At 40.4% G+C, this 17,219-nt stretch overlaps 2 protein-coding genes across 2 annotated transcripts; one reads left to right on the forward strand and one right to left on the reverse strand.

Annotated features, from left to right (window-relative positions):
- Nucleotides 1–1,045: 1,045 nt before the first annotated feature.
- On the reverse strand, nt 1,046–9,991 carry pde6b (phosphodiesterase 6B, cGMP-specific, rod, beta). The gene is made up of 23 exons (XM_034546879.1): nt 9,833–9,991; nt 9,319–9,630; nt 7,446–7,598; nt 6,537–6,626; nt 6,268–6,408; nt 6,091–6,165; nt 5,919–5,983; nt 5,644–5,710; nt 5,491–5,538; nt 5,256–5,405; nt 4,919–5,062; nt 4,697–4,762; nt 4,411–4,560; nt 4,221–4,328; nt 3,943–4,052; nt 3,032–3,119; nt 2,821–2,921; nt 2,623–2,730; nt 2,484–2,547; nt 2,316–2,390; nt 1,560–1,643; nt 1,312–1,459; nt 1,046–1,092 (listed from the first exon to the last, which is right to left on the reverse strand). The coding sequence occupies exons 1-23, from the start codon at nt 9,989–9,991 to the stop codon at nt 1,046–1,048; spliced, it is 2,553 nt and encodes an 850-aa protein (XP_034402770.1).
- Nucleotides 9,992–15,148: 5,157 nt separating this feature from the next.
- rbp4l (retinol binding protein 4, like) lies at nt 15,149–17,219 on the forward strand. The gene is made up of 5 exons (XM_034547678.1): nt 15,149–15,221; nt 15,598–15,715; nt 15,809–15,945; nt 16,481–16,593; nt 16,681–17,219. Exons 2-5 carry the CDS (start codon nt 15,599–15,601, stop codon nt 16,902–16,904), a joined length of 591 nt encoding a protein of 196 aa, XP_034403569.1. The 5' UTR covers nt 15,149–15,221; nt 15,598; the 3' UTR covers nt 16,905–17,219.

Raw genomic sequence — 17,219 nt, forward strand, 5'->3', positions numbered from 1 at the left:
ACTTTCACTATTAAAAAAATAAGCATCTCTATTTCAACTAGAAAAATATTTTTTTTTTGTATGTATTTACAGGGAGGGGACCAAGTATGTACAAGTCATTACAAGAAGTTGTTCTTTTGTCTCAATCAGCATTGAAGATGCATGATGGACTAATTGTTTGCCTCACAACATTGTGTGTGGGGTTTGCATGTTCTCATGTGTGTGTTCCCCTTCCTCATTAAAACCCATCATTGTTAGCGATAGTATTTACTATCATTGCCCATCAACAAGACACCGGCCTCAGAACTGGAGTTAGTCCTCGGTTGGTGCGCCAGGGCTGCTGACCACAGCTGCTCTTTAGGATGGGACAAGTGCAGAAGATGAGTTTCCCATCAGGAATATTAATAAGTGGTAACTTTTTGCAGCAGTTGGAGGGAGACAGCTGCTCCTGCTACCATGCAATGCTTAAAAGTTAGAATAGTCGTCCAATCATTCAGGTCACAGTGAAGTTAATCTGATCTGGAACCAACTCATTTCCAGATTGAATGCGCTCTTATTTAAAAAGACATTTGTCATTCATAAAATATTACATTATCAGCTACTTTCTCAGATGTATGTACAGTATGAAGGCATCATGATTAAGCAACTAAAGGTTTGTTTGCAGACAGTAAAGCAACATTTCTATTCCGCATCTCTCTCTATCTACCTTTGGCTCTCTGTAATCAAGGTAAACAAACTCTCATTTGTAAATGGTAGGTGACTGGAAGGAGTGAACTTCAAATTATCATTTTTGAAATATTGGAATATATGTACAGTAATTAAATTACACTATTTGACATGTGCTGGTGTCCTGCTCTGCTCTGAATTACATGTTTGGCTCACCTGGTGAGTGTCCCTTAAAGATAAAACGTATCTCCTCGTTCAGGTTTATACTGTAAATACTACAGCCCTGTCCATTCATGCTCGTATCCGTCTTTCTGACTTTATTGCATTTGTTTCCTGGCGGTGAGACTGACTGTCTGGCTGTCTGTGATGCTCATAGTTCTGAAGTCTGTGTGCACTCCTTTTAGCACACAGAGCAGGTCTTGGATTCCCCGGTGCTGTTTGCAGGAGCTGATGGACAAAGACAGATCAAAGGAAGAGTCACTACATTTGTAGATCAGCAACACAATTAGGCTTTTTTCTTTTCGTCCTTTGGCCAATTTCAGTATTCAAACTAACAACCAATTTTAACATTTTAGCAGTGTTCTTTGGGATTTTGGCACAAACATTGGGCAAATGTCATGTCAGCAGTTTTAAGTTTCACAGTTGTGCGATTAAGTATTACTGCACCTTTACTGACTCCCTCTTTAGCAGACTTCTCCTCCTCTACGGCTTTGAGTTTAGCCTCATACTCTTCTTTTTTAGCATTCCACTCCTTCCTGTTGTTTAGGATGCCATCCAGCATGGGCTGGATTTGTGGGTGGAAGCGCGAAAACTCCTGAGAAGAAAAGAGTAAGAATTTTAATTTCATAAAAAATAAGTTTGCAAAGATGAAAACAGAGCAGTTTAGATGAGGGGGGAGGGGGGCATAGAGTTACCTTATAGACAAAAGTGCAGACAAAGTCAATAAAACCACACTGTAGCTTTGGTAGTTCTGCTGACTTGTTCCTGTCCATCATGGGCTGGTGGGAGGGACAGAAAGTGCTTAAGTCACTCAACAAAAAAAATCGTATTAACATCCAGGAATTCAATAACAGTTGCTGTTTAAGTGACTGGGACAAGTTTGTATTTAGTAAACATCTGTTTGACATCAAGCATTTTTTTCCTGAGAAGTTTCTATTCCCTCTTGTGAGTTCATGTTTTTAATAGTCTTGTGTTAAGCTCAGTGAGCCTGAAATACTAGTTACTTAATTTAGGGCTCAATAAACACTTGATTAATGTGTAGCTGTCGGTTCAAGACACTACAACGAGCCATATATATATATATATATATATATATATATATATATATATATATATATATATAACATTTTTAAATATTTATTGATTAGTCAACCAACAGAAATGCCTAAAATGGTCTGGTTCTAGCTTCTTCAGAGTGAGCATTTGCTGCTTTTCTATGTTTATATAATTTCCTATGAAATGTTTTGGAAAGTAAACATTGTGAGGGCTATCTTTCAATATTTTCTAATATTTCTGACACTACATTTATTATTTGAGGAAAAAACAGGCAAATTAAGGGAATGAAAGTAATAATTCCCCGCAACAGAGAGCCTACATGTAGAGGCATTTACTGATACCAACATGTGCTTTGACACAGATACAAATAGAAACCTAACAGTTTGTGAACTCACAATAGGTTGCTGCTCCAGTACCGACCTCTCCAGGTCACCCTGCTCCCAAAACTCTGCTGCTACAGACAAGGCAACCTGAAAGATACACACAGAGAAATACAGTCAGTTGAAAAGCAGATCACAAACATCCAGTGAGACACTCATTTATTACATGTTTGTTCTCCTCACCTTGCTCTGCACCTCCCAAGGCTTGGCGATGGCTGACAAGTCACATGCGGTCATCATCATTGCCCTGAAATACAAAATATTTAGAGAATCAAGAAATGTAAATCAAACAAAGGACATTGTACATGCTCATTGTACTCACATGACAATTTCTTTTCGTGTTGTTTCCAGAGACATGAAGTCGACCCACTTCTTTTCGTCCTCATATGTGTGTGAAAGGTCGACGATCTTCTGGAACATGGTTCTTTTCCTAATATGAAAAAGGCCAGTGGTATTTATCATCATGTATCTTTACCAAGTAAAGATGAGAGAAAGTGAGTCAATGAGAGATTGTGCTGACTTGAAATAAAGAGCCAGGTCCGTGGCGATGATGGCGATGTCGGTTAGATGAATCACGTGGTCTATCTGTCGCCTGTGGAGGTTCTGGTAGATGTTCAGTGACTGCAGACGAGATGAGAGGAGAGAGATGGGCATCAGTCTTAGTTGGTGACTGACGGGACAAGGAAGAGATTTCAGTAACGTACAAGTCTAGTTCACCTCTCCTTTCTCACCTCGTCAGCCAAGAGGAACTTCCCCATCTCGAGATGGTGTCGTTCCAAGATGGAGGATCCGTGCAGCTTTGCCAGAGGGTTGCCAGATCTGTTGGCGTAAATAAAATCAAATAGAAATCCCTCAGATATCAACAGAATTATACACAACATTAACAGCAATCATCAGTTTCAAGTTCAAGGCTTCGGCATTGACGTAGCATATGACTTTGTGTGTGTTTTTTTTTAAGGATCGTTGACACATTGTCCCTCACTTTCAAGATATACTCTTCTATATCTATATCTATATCTGTCTTTCCAGGAGGGCAACCCTGTTGTCTTTCTGATAGCCAGAGAAAGAAGAGGTCATTATTGGAAATGATCCATGTGATGATGACAGAGTGCAATATGCTGGCACATAAATATATGTCCACAGATGATGTTAAAACAGCTCTCTTTGGAGTCTACTGAACTCCTCTCTGTGGTGCAGTTATAGTAAAGCAACAATTTTAACAAGCATTTAATGACGCCTTCAAAATCTTCCTCCAAAGATGGACAAGTGCAAGTCAAATGTGTGTGACTAGTAATGTTCCTACTTTGTATGCTGGGTCGTGGAATGTTATGTACAAAAATGTAGATGTCGATTGATTGATTAAAATGTAATCGCGCTGGCTTTAACTGAGACAAAGTGACACAACATATTCCTCTTGTTTTTGGAAACAAACAAATGTCTCTCTGTCTTTTAATCCCTGTGGACTTGTGAGCTGCAATGATTATACCCATGTGTTGGTGTCCTTGTGTTGTATTTATTTACTATTTGTACATGGCATTTGTTTTAAATACACTTTGACTGAAGTGTACGCCCAAGCTACAGATACAGTTTTGGATAGCGTAAGACGATTATTTACTTCTACTAAGTTTTAAACAGCACTTACTTGACTTGGTACAGATTGTTGGTCCCTCTGTGATCAAGATCATGGAGAAAACCTGCTGTTATCATGGCCATTACCTCCAAGTCAGTGTAGTACCGCTTCAGCATTCCTGTCTGAGCACACAGAGGCACACGCAGAGTTGTTATAACAAAGACAATACGCAGCGCTTTTGGATAGATTGTTAGGCTTAAGACATTGATATGGAACATAACGTACTTGCAGAAATGGAAATAGCTTATATTGTAAATAGAGTAGAACATTATATTGAAACATAGGACCACCGTTAAGAGCGTAAACATGGTCTGTCCCACGTTGAAGCCGTGGCGCCAGTTGTGGTAGGTGATCTTTCTGTAGCCTTTACTGAGTGAGTACAGGAACCGAACCAGCGCCTGAGTGGAGAGACCGGATTAATCGCACAAGCTCGGTGTTTAATAATACAGGATAATAATGCTGCATGCATGTCTAGATCACCTCTTGAGGGACCTGGAACTTCTTGACAACCCCGACCTCGTAGTACATCTGGATCGCGCACTTAACCAGTTCCATCTCTGTGCAGTTAAAATCCGAAAAGTGGAACTCGTAGATCTCAAACTTCTTAATAAGTGGAGGTAGTTCTTTTTTCTAAGAGGGGGATGAACATAACAAAAGCAGAATCAGATTAAAAACATCAGAAAAACTGACATTGTTTTGACGAAGTATCAATTTGGCACCTCTTCTAAAGATTTGGTGCCATTTAGTGGACACATTTCAATGTTACCAGGATATCTAGGAGCTCCTCCTCTTCACAATCTCTGGGTTCACGGCCATAGACCTCTCTGGTGTTCTGGGGGAAATGAGAAAAACAAAAAAGCTGTAATTAAAACTAAAAGAAAAGATGAAGGCTAGAAAACACAGTTTTTGATAAAAGCTGAAACTTCTCTTAACATTTCGATGCTTATAATAAGTGTACAGGCGGAAAAAGAAAGTATAGAGCACTGACCAGGACATTCTGGATCTCATCGTCCCGACATTTGATATGGTAGAGCACCATGTCTTGAGCAATCTCTTTCCGATTCTCCAGCTTGTTCATCTTGTCGTAGGTGTCCGTGTTCAAAACAGACCAGCCCAGGAACTGGGTCAAAGCCTGAGAAAAAGGGGGTCGCGTGTGTCATAGACAATGCAAATGAACTTGTCTGCTAGACTTTCCTTAACCACATCACGTTTCTGAGTTTAAAAAACTGCATCATTCAGTATTTCATCAATAGTGAGAGACTATATCATGCAGAACTATTCAAAAAAAGCATTTCATTATGTGACAGAATTCAGCGTTACTGTACCTCCATGAGCTGCTCATCCTGATCATCAAAAGGCTTTCCGTCTTTTCTGTTGTAAAACGTTGCCACGCCAACAATCTCTTCTTTTTTGTTGACGATCGGCAGCGAGAGAACATTTTTAATGGTCCAACCACTGCTGTCGAGTGGCTCGGTCTGAAATAAAGCATAAGTGTGTTGATACAATGTGAACCCCTCTGAATTTCTTCTTTCTTAAAGTCATGCCTTTTGCGTCTCTTACCTGAAACTTGAACATCTCGTCAGCAGCTGCATTCATAATGTTACAAATCTGAGGAGCAGAAATAAAAACAGATTGATGGAGGTGGGACATGTGCCAGAGTACATTCATTTGGTTTCTAAATGATTCCACATCTTGTTATGAAAAGAAACTCACAAAACCGCTCTCGGCAACATACGTCGGCAGGCCACTACACAAGGCCCAGTGGTCCGGAGTCGGGGTGCTGTGAGACGGACAAGCGAGTAGACAAGTCAGCACGTCTGAGCACAGATTGTGCCACATTTAGTTTGGGCTATGACACTCTGTTGGATTTCAAGCCCTGGTGTCAGCACTGTAGATGACTTTAAATAACTACGGCAGAGTTGTTGGTATTTTGTTGTCATATTAATCCATGAATCAATATCCAGACTAAAACCAAAAGATTTACTCACGGTATTACTTTGATGTCTTCTTTTCCGTGTAGTATATAATCAATCACTTTGTAGAAAATGACCTCCTGGTGGACAAATAAAACACAAATTAAGTTTTTAAAAGTGCTATAACTGGAAAAAAAAGAACAAGGTTTGACAACAATGTGAGATATATTAAATAATAAGAATGTACCCTGCCGTCGGGAGTGACAGGGCCAGAGTAAGGGGCCTGCTCTCCCATCAACACTGGCCAAATATCAAAGAACTCCTGGAGGGAAGATGGACACACAAAATGAAGTCAACACTTCGCGGTAACAAATGCAGGAAATCCCGGGGATAACACAGGCAAAGGCGGAGAGAGACACAGTACCTTCTCCTTTGTCATGTCTAGTAACCCGACCGAGTAGCGGTCACAGTTGAGGTAGGCTCGGACCGTGTACAAGGCTTTGTGGAACTGTCGCTCAATGTCCGTCAGCTCTTCAAACACCTTGTTGGCCGACCACAGCAGCAGCTGGAGAAACATTGCAACACAAACAGCAGGCGGTTGATGCGGTGCAGACGCGGCCGTTCTGTATTTGAGTAGAATGAAAAGCCAAACTCTGACTTCTCGTCAAATGTGTGCAGGTTAAGGTCCTTCACCTGTCCTTTACGCGTCTCACAGCTGTGGAGGTAACTCAGGTGGTAGATCTTCAAGTTCAACGTGGCAATTTTCAGATACTTTAAAAAAAGCTAAACGGACAAAACAAGACAAAGGAAAGTGTGATATGATGCGCTGTCTTCTGATTCGATAACATAAAGGATACTTTCTGACTCAATACAAGATGTGGTGATGTGTGAAGATACAGAAGGATAGACATTACAATAGATGTCAAGGTGCGCTTTCTAAAAACAGGAGTTCACAAATGTGCCTTCGGTTTGGATCTCTCAAGCTTCATAAATATATTCATATAATATTGTGTGAAAATAATCTCTGTTGACGAAACCAGTGTTCTTTGATAGAGCCACTCTACTTTGGTTTCTATTCGACTATTTTTATAGGTAAGAATCTAAAATGAAGGGCATTTTTCATATTTAACAAAAAGGCCATAGCCCAGACCATTTTGCGTATATTTAGTGAGTTAAATTAAAAGGTAATGATAATATTAATCCTATATACTATAACATTTCTGCTGCTGCCATTGAGATAATATTGTGCTGAACATTATTTATTTTTGCTTATGATTTCATCCGCTGTCTTAAAGTTAAATGCTGTAAAGTCATTCACCTGCTGTAGATCTAATTCCATAACGCATCTGACCACCTCAAGCCTATTTCCATTTTGAAGCTTAGGTTGCTCCTAATTGGGATTAATGACATAACGTATACAGAACACACACTGGTCCCACTGTAAAGACCTTAATGATCTACCAGTCGGCCCGGGGGGGATTCCCTCACAAGATTCTCAGCACAAATAAATTATATTCTGTTTAATATGTTATTTTGAAGAAACTGATTATGTGCTTTAGCTGCGGGTGCTTCGTGTGTGGGTATTGTGTGGTTGGGACTCACGTCCTCATCCTCAGCAGTGAAATGTGGTCCCGTCGTCTTGTTCAGAGCCATGATCACAGCCACCATGTCTTTGCCGTTGAGGATGGGCGTAGCCAGAATGTTCCGGGTCTTGTATTCTGTGAGGTCGTCGACGAATGAGCTGAAATGCTGGTTCTAGAAGACAGAAAACACGCGTTTTGAGTAAATATTCACTTTACTTGGAAGGCTTTACCTTCCTGCTTCCATTACTATGACTGTGAACATTTAACAAAAATGCTTTAAAGGAGAAATTAGGTACCCAATTAGTTTAATAGTGCATATAATATGTGTTTTATGTTCTCTAACTTGATGTAAAACATGTCATTTTAAGTTAAGTTCTAGGCCTCTTATCATTTAGACCAAAACCAAAACAATTATTGTAAACCACTAGACAATAAGCTCTTTGGAAAAGTATCTAAAAATCCATTTACTGGAAGATGTCTTTTTTTTGTTTAACATGATTTACAAAAGCAAAATGTCCACAATAGGATCAACCCATTTCACTGTGTTTGATTATCAAGGTTATCTTCATTATGAAACTACAGCACTTAATCAAAATGGGCCAAATGCATATTTAGTGTGTAGTTTCGTCTTTATGGAGTCAGTTTAAAGTGAGCTTGTTTTGATCTGTTTTAGATTCTTGCTGACTAAATGCCAGAGGTGTCTAATCCACAGCTAGAGCAGAGGCTGATGGGATCTGGAAATAAATAGATTATGTCTGACAAGGGATTTACACGCATAGATACGTGTCACTAACTCTTCCTTTGTCTGCTGCCATCATTGGTTAAATGTAATTAATAAAAACATACAGATTCAGGAAAGACATGAATTGACTATTGTCAAAAAAAAGCCATGTGTTTAGTTTGATAATATAATAATAATCCACCAAGACAGGTTTGTGATGCTGAAGCTAGACAAACTATGTTTTAAATCTTCGCTGCCCAGTGAAGTAGTTTTTACACCAGTGCTTTATTGATAACCACCTCACAAATTATAGCTGCATTAGAGAATATAATTGTATTTCTAGATTGCATCTTATTTCTCTAACAGTGAATGTGGGATACAGCCTCACTGTTTGCATCACCAAAAGCATTTTGGTAAAAATCAAACAGGCTTTTAGCTTCCAACAACATATCATTTGAAGGTTGCTCCTTATCTGTCTTTGTTATTCTTTTAATTTAAAAGCATTCCCCACATGAGATGAACACTTCAGTATTTTTCAAATGTGAACTATCAATGCTTGTCCATCTGCAACATGTTATTTTTAGGTTTGATCTATATCTGTTTCACTGGGATTGTCCGCCATATTCCTTCAACAACATGCTCCTGAGTTTTGATCGTCCTGTTTACGTCTTCTCGTTAATGTAAAAATCATAGACAAATCTAATTTCGTTCAATTTTCAAAATTGCCCAAAATCCTAGTTGAACCAGATACATTAATGAAAATATACCACAATATGTAAGACATAGTGCAAAGTCTTGGTTCATCTTATTTGTTACTAAGGAGTGGATTTAATCTCACATGTTGATTAAAGTTGTTGATAAGATTCCAGGCCATGGCATTAATTATGTGCTTTGGGCGGTCATATTTAAATAAGATGAAATTACATTCAGAAGCAGACCTGCTTGCTATGAGATAAACATGTAATAGTTAAGAAGATAAACATGTAATTGCTAGTACAAACTATGACGTGTAGGATTTAAAGAATTGAAGGATGTGGCGCCATCACGTGGTCGTATCATGTATGACACTGTGACAGTCAACAGTGCAGCTATGCGAAACATATGCAGCCCATCCAGATAGAACTGTATCATTCGAACCAGTTTACCCATCCATGCATCAGTCCCCACTCACCTCTGTGACGTCCTTCACATTCACAGTCTTCTTGGTGAGGGCCACGTGGCCGACTATTCCCATGTCCAGCGGATAGACGATCTCAGAGTCCGGCGGCACAACGCAGTCCTCCAGTTGGGCCTCCGTGTTGACGTTGAAGAGCCTTGTGGCGAGCTCTCCGATGCCGTTCCGCTGACGGTACATGAACAAGCTGCACCGGTCCGCCTGGATCAGTGCACTGATTCTCTTCAGGATCTTGAAGACCACCTTTTCCACGTTGATGTTCTCCTGCATGTCTTTGATCAGGTCATACATGATTTGGCTTTCTTCGAGCTGGAAACAGAGCAAAAAATTTGACTGATTTTTTAAAATGTGTTCTTTAGGAGAGAGGATTATGACCTTCCTAATAAATGCAGAAGTTTGCAGAGGTTATATTAGGTAATTCTGGCTGCTTAACTATGTCAATGTTTGGTATGTAGTCTCTCCTTGCTTTTTCTTTCTCTTGATAAACAAGAAGGGAAATTATGTAATTTACCTGAGTGAGGTCCTTGAACTGGCTGAAGTCAATCTGTTTGTCTGGGAGTCCGGACACCTTTGATATGGAGGCTGGGCTCATCTTCTTGTCAAAGTACTGTTTAGCGAAGGCAGGGTTCTCCTTGAGGAACTTTTCCACGTCTTCCTTTTGCACACTCATGGTTCCTTCTTCCTCCTCTTCTCCCAAATGTTCCTGTGGTCTCCCTCTTCAGCTCAGTGGAGGAGCTCCTGCTCGGTCCAGCGCTACCCTGAAAGAGCTACTTCCAACCTCTCTGAATAAAAATAAAAGGGAAGAGGATAAAGCTAAACAAAGCACATTGCTACCGGTTTATCCAGCTGCTCTCCTAAAGAAAACCAATCTTACCCAGGTAGTACACACAAAGGGGGAGAACAGAAGTGGACACATTCGAATGCAGGTAAAAAATAATCCCCCCTATTAGTGGGATGAGCAGACTGAGTGAGGGAGATCCCTGAGGAGGAGGCAGAGGGCTGGATCCAACAATCCATCTGTCATCAGCAGACAGCGCTGAAGGTTAGCAGGGATCGGCTAAACTTGTCAGCTGATCATCGAGTAACACATTTTACAGCGCCCAGTGTGCTTCAGCACATGCTGCATGTTTGTAACTGCACAGATCGATTAAATGAATCTGCATGAAAAACACAGCGTTTTAACACAAAAACTAAACAATGGACATATTACTCACTTTCTTTTCACTGCACTCTTGAATTTTCCATTAATGGGTTACATCCAATTAGCAATTATTGTACGCGCATTTCAAATTGAATAATTCATATGTAGGTTTAAAGCTTTCGTCATCTTAAATAAATGTGCAAAAGATAACAATGAAACGATGAAACAAAAACAAAGAAATCAGGAAAAACTATGAAGTTAAATAAATCTAAAAACCTTGTAAGATAATTTGCTGTAATTCATGAAGAGTGGGAGAGGCTTGGAATATGCTCATATGTTCCCTCTCGAATCCACAATTTCTTGCACAGATATAAAGTGTCACTTTATTAGTATGTGAGAAGACTGTCTACTCGCACATTATCTAGTTTTGTGAATGGTGATATGTATGGAGTTTGTGTTAAATGCCGCTTCTATGTGTCAACATCCTTGTCTATGGTACCTTGTGTACAAACATTTCCAAATTTGACAAATTAAAAAAAAGTTGACCACAGAAAAATGTAGTAACCCCGGTATTTCCGTTACATGTCCTACTTAATGAATGTTTGAAATACAGAAGTATGAGAAACACATCCAAGAGCATTTTAAGCTTCTCCTCCATCTTGTATAATATTTGAGTGGTCCACTGCAGTGTCTCTCACACACATATACCTGTACAAGCTCTTTAAGTCCTAATTAAACAAGGCCTACTCTGACATAAGCCCTATTTAGTTAGGCTGCGAGCTGATTATCTCAGCACCCCAACTCTCCGTCTACCTGCAGTGCCTTTCCCGGGTTTCCACAGCCATGACTGTCATTATTTAAGAGACTCGTGGTCAATGATAACCGGAGAGGGCTGAGGGAGTAAAGCCAGCTGGAAGACAGACGTTCATTTAACATTAATGAGAGAATCCTGTCAACAACACACATATACACAATGTGCTTCTGTAAGAAAGTTAATCCTTTCATTCAGAGCAGGGAGGACCTCTCTATAATAAGGTTCCATAAACACATTAAACAAAAGGTCAAATAGATAATCTGCTTCCACTATAATATATTAGGCCTACGGCAGGTCAACAGTGTGTTTGTGCGTGTACGACATCGAGCGAGTGAGCGATTTAGCGAGTGAGCGAGTGGGTGAGTGAGTGAGTGAGTGAGTGAGAGAGAGAGTTAGTGAGGGAGGGAGGGAGGGAGGGAGAGAGAGAGAGGGCATAGTGATGTATGATCAGTTTGGTAATAGTGTGTAAAAAACAGTATCTACTATACGACATAGGCATGTAAATGTTGTTTAATAATGAGCTTGAAAAAAATGGGAACATGTAACAAGATACGCGAAGACCAAATCTTTTGTCAGCTTATATGGACTCAGTGTTGCACATCACTCCTTATTCTACCGCTACACGCACACACGTACTTACTCGCTGCAATGCCAACACTCACCACAAGAGGGCAGCAGACCCGTATTATAGCACATGTACTCTTAAAGCACTCACACACTCCTTGTCCTAGAGGGAATACATGATAATCACTAGATCTATACATATGTTTATACAAGTGTACAAGTATTCCCTATACTCCTCCGGTAGTTTACCATTTTATGAATTTAATATAGCTGACAGTAAATTTGAAAGGAATGGCAACGTAACAACGTATAGAGGCCTCGTGGTTCATGGTCAGCGTCGTAACCCCCAAAGGCTGCTAGGGCACCTTTGTAAAGAAACAATTGGACATGACAGTCAAATGAAACTGTCCATATTTAAGATATGCATGCTATGTTATGGATATGTTCAACAATTAAAAACAGGAGTGTCTTTGTTGCTGGAAGTAAAAAAAAAAGAAAAAAGGGAATACAATTTTTTTTTGTCAGATCTTCCTAAACCTTCAGATAGCCTAAACACTATATTACCCTATTTTTTAAATATGTTTTTTACATCACAATATACAAAACAATTCAATTCAATTTCAATTCAGTTTATTTTATTTAGCCCAATATCACAAATTACAAATTTGCCTCAGAGGGCTTTACAATCTGTACACATACGACATCCCTGTCCCAGGACCTCACATCGGATCAGGAAAAACTCCCAAAAATAACCTTTGACAGGGAAAAAAGGGAAGAAACCTTCAGGAGAGCAACAGAGGAGGATCCCTCTCCCCGGATGGACAGAAGCAATAGATGTCATGTGTACAGAATGAACAGCATTTACAAAGTTACATAAACAGAAATGTATGAATGGATCTCCACAATCCATGAAACAGAAGGAGGTAAAGAGGAGGGGGGCAGGGCGATCAGCAGGGTCCATGGCCATCAGCCGGGCCGAGGCAGGAGGCATCAGACACCTCCAGGTCCAATGGACCCTATGAGACGTGAAGTCACAAAGACTCCAGGGAGGAAGCAGAGCTAGTAAGGTGCAATGGAAAGATGTAAATTCATCCATAAAGAGAGAGAGAAGAGGAGAGAGGTGCTCAGTGTATCCTAAAACATCCCCCAGCAGCCTATAAGCCTATAGCAGCATATCTAGAGGCTGGACAAGGCCAACCCTGATTCAGCAAACAAAATAGTGGGTGCAGTCCCTGAACGTGACAGTACTTAAATATACATAAATACATTTTATTCGTCGTGATGGTCAGCAGAGGGTGTACTCGTTGTGCTGTCACGGCTCCATCCAGGTTGTCAGTCAAATAACGTTGTTGTATATCCCACATTTGGACTTGTAGGTGTCCTCAGATTATAAATTAATTTGTATAAATGGTTTTACACAATCAACAGAAGTCCTCCTCGTCACATATTTCTTCCATATCCACCTAGTCTATTGAGTCTATTTCGGGCCATACAAGTAGGCTTAAAGCACTGAGCAGCAGTCAGAGGGAAAAATAGACCGTCTGCCTTCATTATCCGGTCTGTCTGTATCCTGACTGAGGAGAGTGTTTACTATCAGTGTCGGGCGATTCATGCAGTTATTAAATTCTTCTGTTATTTTGTGTATAAAAGCAACTGATTAAGTACGTTTACGTAGAGAATATTAGAATAACGAAGCTTCACAGGAAGAAGACTGTGGATGTTATTTCATAATATAAACAGTGTTATGCCAGCAGTAATCTCCTGTGATTTGGGTTAATCCAGGAAAGGAGAGTTCATTAGTTCACAGCAGAGAGTGTAAGAGAATATGTGTGTGTATGAGTGTGTGTGTGTGTGTGTGAGTGTAGAACTGCATGCGTGCAAAATTATAGTCCTATCGATTTCCACTTCTCCTTTTGTCATTAAATGTAACATCTGTGTTGCCAGAGTGATCTTTTCTGTGGTAAAATAATTCTCAAGCATGGGGTGCATAAGCCCTTTTCTAACTGTGTTACTGTATGAGTGTTGGTGTTATTATGCGGATCATCCCATTATTTGGAAAGTTTGGACGGGCTTACAGGCTCCTTCTTCCAGGATTACACACTGATTACTCAACCACAACAAGAGGAAATAACCAGGTATTTTTCTCCCAAGAAGTGTGAGATAATGTTCTCAACTTGTGCTGAATTTACCAGATACCGAAACCCTTTGTGGAATAAATACGTCAGAAACAGTATATGTCTTTGTATGTGCACAATGCAATATATCTGCATTCACATTATTAATAATAATTTATTTATCATTTGGAATTCAACATTTAAATGAGGAACCTTGACATGTAGATGTTTTGTTTACTCACTATTTATCGTGGCACTTTTGAGTAAAGTGTAGCCCTGTTATGGTTTACATGTGTGCATGTAGTGAACTTATGAGTCTAATAAGCAAATAGCTTCTTTAAAACACGTAAAACGTTTAGCTGTAGCTAAAGTGACCTAAATTCTAATGCAATATTTACATTCTCCTGTAATTCAGCCTGACTTTGAACAGCGCTTTTCCACACAGTACACCCCAGTCCTTGTATTGGTGGACCCGCCAACGTATCCAATGAGTTATGAAATTAATATCTCAGTCATTATATGTACGGTGCAAAAATAAGAAAAATAGATTTGTCAAAATTTAATGTTCCTAAAGAGGAAATTATCTGTGAATATAAGGACATTATTGACTGAATAGCCAAGAAATAAATATATTGTGTGTTTTAGCTTGTTTTCTTGTTGATCCTACCTGATAGTTTTTCAGACTCCCTCTAGGAAACAGCTTTTTCATAACAGACAATGACGTCAATTTATTTTTTTTTGCCTGCAAAAATGACATCACGATAACCTGCAAAGTCAAACAATGTTGGCATTGTGGAGTCTGACTTTGTCTTCATTATGATAGTTGTGATAGTTGTGAACAAAATTAACAAAGCTCAAAAGTGTCAATTTTGTGTCGCAGCAATTTATTTCAACCTTCGACACAGAAAATCCAAAACACTTGATGTATTATCTGTTCTGTGCCACGTGTTTATTCAAAAATGATGTTTATGTGTACGTGCTCCCGCTCAGATATGTGCCTGCTTTATTTTGTTTCGGTTACATAAAGGTCTGATTGTTTTTACAGAAAGTCTTGGGCAGGTTTCAGCGAGAAGCCAGATTACAGTAAGTATTTCAACCCAACAGGATTACCTCTAGATTTAAGCACCTTATTTAGTTCCGAGAATGAAAAGTAGCCATAAGCCTGTCTGTGGAGGGTGTATATAAAGGCTGCCTCACACACACAAGACCCACAAGATAACCACAAACACTAGATTTGTAATTGCTGTTGCTTCTTTGACTCACACAGGTAAGTCACCCACTGTACCTTCTACTTAGTAACTTCTGGATTTTCTCCAAGATGTTCCGCTATCTATGATTGTATTTTCTGGACGTGTCCTGCGCACCTGACGTTAGAGACTTGACATTCACTGCACTGTGGAATGTGCTGTTACAATTGTTTTTCCCCGGCCTGCCACATAATGTTACTATTTTCTTCATCTCATACCAAATGGGAAAATATATTGTTGCTGCATTATTGTAAATTAGGATACAAAAGATGAGGGACGTTGTATTATTTTCGTCCTGAGAACCAGTTTTGTGTCATTAATGATTCTTCAGTAACTAATTGGGAATAGTCCCCGTCTGTCTCTGGTCCTTTCACTCTAATGTGTATTTCCTTTTAGAATGGGATCCTCTAAACTGGCCCTGCTGCTGGTCTTGCTGTCCTGCGTGGAGCACTGCCTGTCTGCCTCCTGTGTCGTCGACAGCTTCACCGTCAAAGGTGACTTCGACCCCAAGAGGGTGAGTGAATTGAAACACATCGACAGAATGCATGTTGGAAATAAACTCAGTAAAATGCTCTCTGACTATCCTCCGCCTTCTTTTTCATCGCAGTATGCAGGAAAGTGGTACGCACTGCAGAAGAAAGATCCAGAGGGGCTGTTCCTGCAAGACAACATCTCAGCTGAGTACACCATTGATGATGACGGCTCCATGACCGCCTCCTCCAAGGGACGGGTCACTCTGTTTGGGTGAGTCAGAGGGCCAGCGAGTGACTTGAGAGAGACTTCTCACCCTGCCTGATTTCACTCATTATCTACAGATAAGATTACATAATTCAAATGAAAAACCATCTGACCTCACCTCTCTTTAAACCCACTACTAACCGGGTAAATGGTCAGTTTGGTCACAAAGACCTTCTTGATTCAGTTTTCACACACTCTGAACAGCATTAGCAACAAACTGGGGTTTCCCCGGATTATGGAGGATTATGAAGAGATGAAGAGGTGGATTGTGGGTTTGAATGCACTTTAACAAACAAACTTAAAGACATTCAGCTGATTTAGGCAATTATGCCACTGCATAATGAAAGGAATTTAGGCTTTATTTTGAGTGCACTGTATGCATATGCCTATAACACAGTTAGGGTTTATACATTAGAACTCCTGAGGTTTACGCCGCTAACATGTCCTCTAATTGCAAGAAAATGACAATGATATTAGCCAAAGGCTGTTAACTTGTTGGAGGCCTACATTACTGACTTTGACCCTGACATGTGTGTTGCAGCTTCTGGGTTGTGTGTGCTGACATGGCCGCCCAGTACTCTGTCCCCGACCCCGCCAGCCCCGGCAAGATGTTCATGAACTACCAGGGACTGGCCAGCTACCTGTCCAGTGGAGGTCAGCGGTGCACACATGCCCACCCTCAGCCCCTTCTCACATCTCCTCACTCCTCATTAGCTAACCTCTTCCTTCCTTTCTAACCAGGTGACAACTACTGGGTGATCGACACCGACTACGACAACTACGCCATCACCTACGCCTGCCGCACCCTGAAGGAAGATGGCAGCTGCGAGGACGGCTACGCCCTCATCTTCTCCAGGAACCCCCGTGGTCTGCCTCCCGCCATCCAGCGCGTCGTCCGTCAGAAGCAGGAAGACATCTGCATGGCCGGAGAGTTTCAGCCAGTGCTGCAGTCTGGAGCCTGCTAAAGAGAAGGAGAGAGCAGAGCAGGAGAGGAAGAAGCGAGCTAGTTGCAGTCTGGAAGACGTGAAAGCAAGAAGAGGGAGAATAAAAGAGTTCATGTGTAAGAAGGCCTGTATGTGAGAGTGATACTGTGAGTGAGCAGATACAGAAAAATGAAGAAAAAGTGAGGAGGAAAAACACGAGAATATAATTGAGCAAAGACAGTGGAAAAAGATTCATATGTGTTGTTTTAATCCATTTGCTCCTCTGTGTTCATCTGTTGTTTGTCTAAGGAAAATGTGACTGCTGCTTTGAAAGAGAAAATAAAAGGATATTTTTCT

This window comes from Cyclopterus lumpus, chromosome 12 (assembly GCF_009769545.1).
Source record: "Cyclopterus lumpus isolate fCycLum1 chromosome 12, fCycLum1.pri, whole genome shotgun sequence".
Classification (NCBI taxonomy): domain Eukaryota; kingdom Metazoa; phylum Chordata; class Actinopteri; order Perciformes; family Cyclopteridae; genus Cyclopterus; species Cyclopterus lumpus.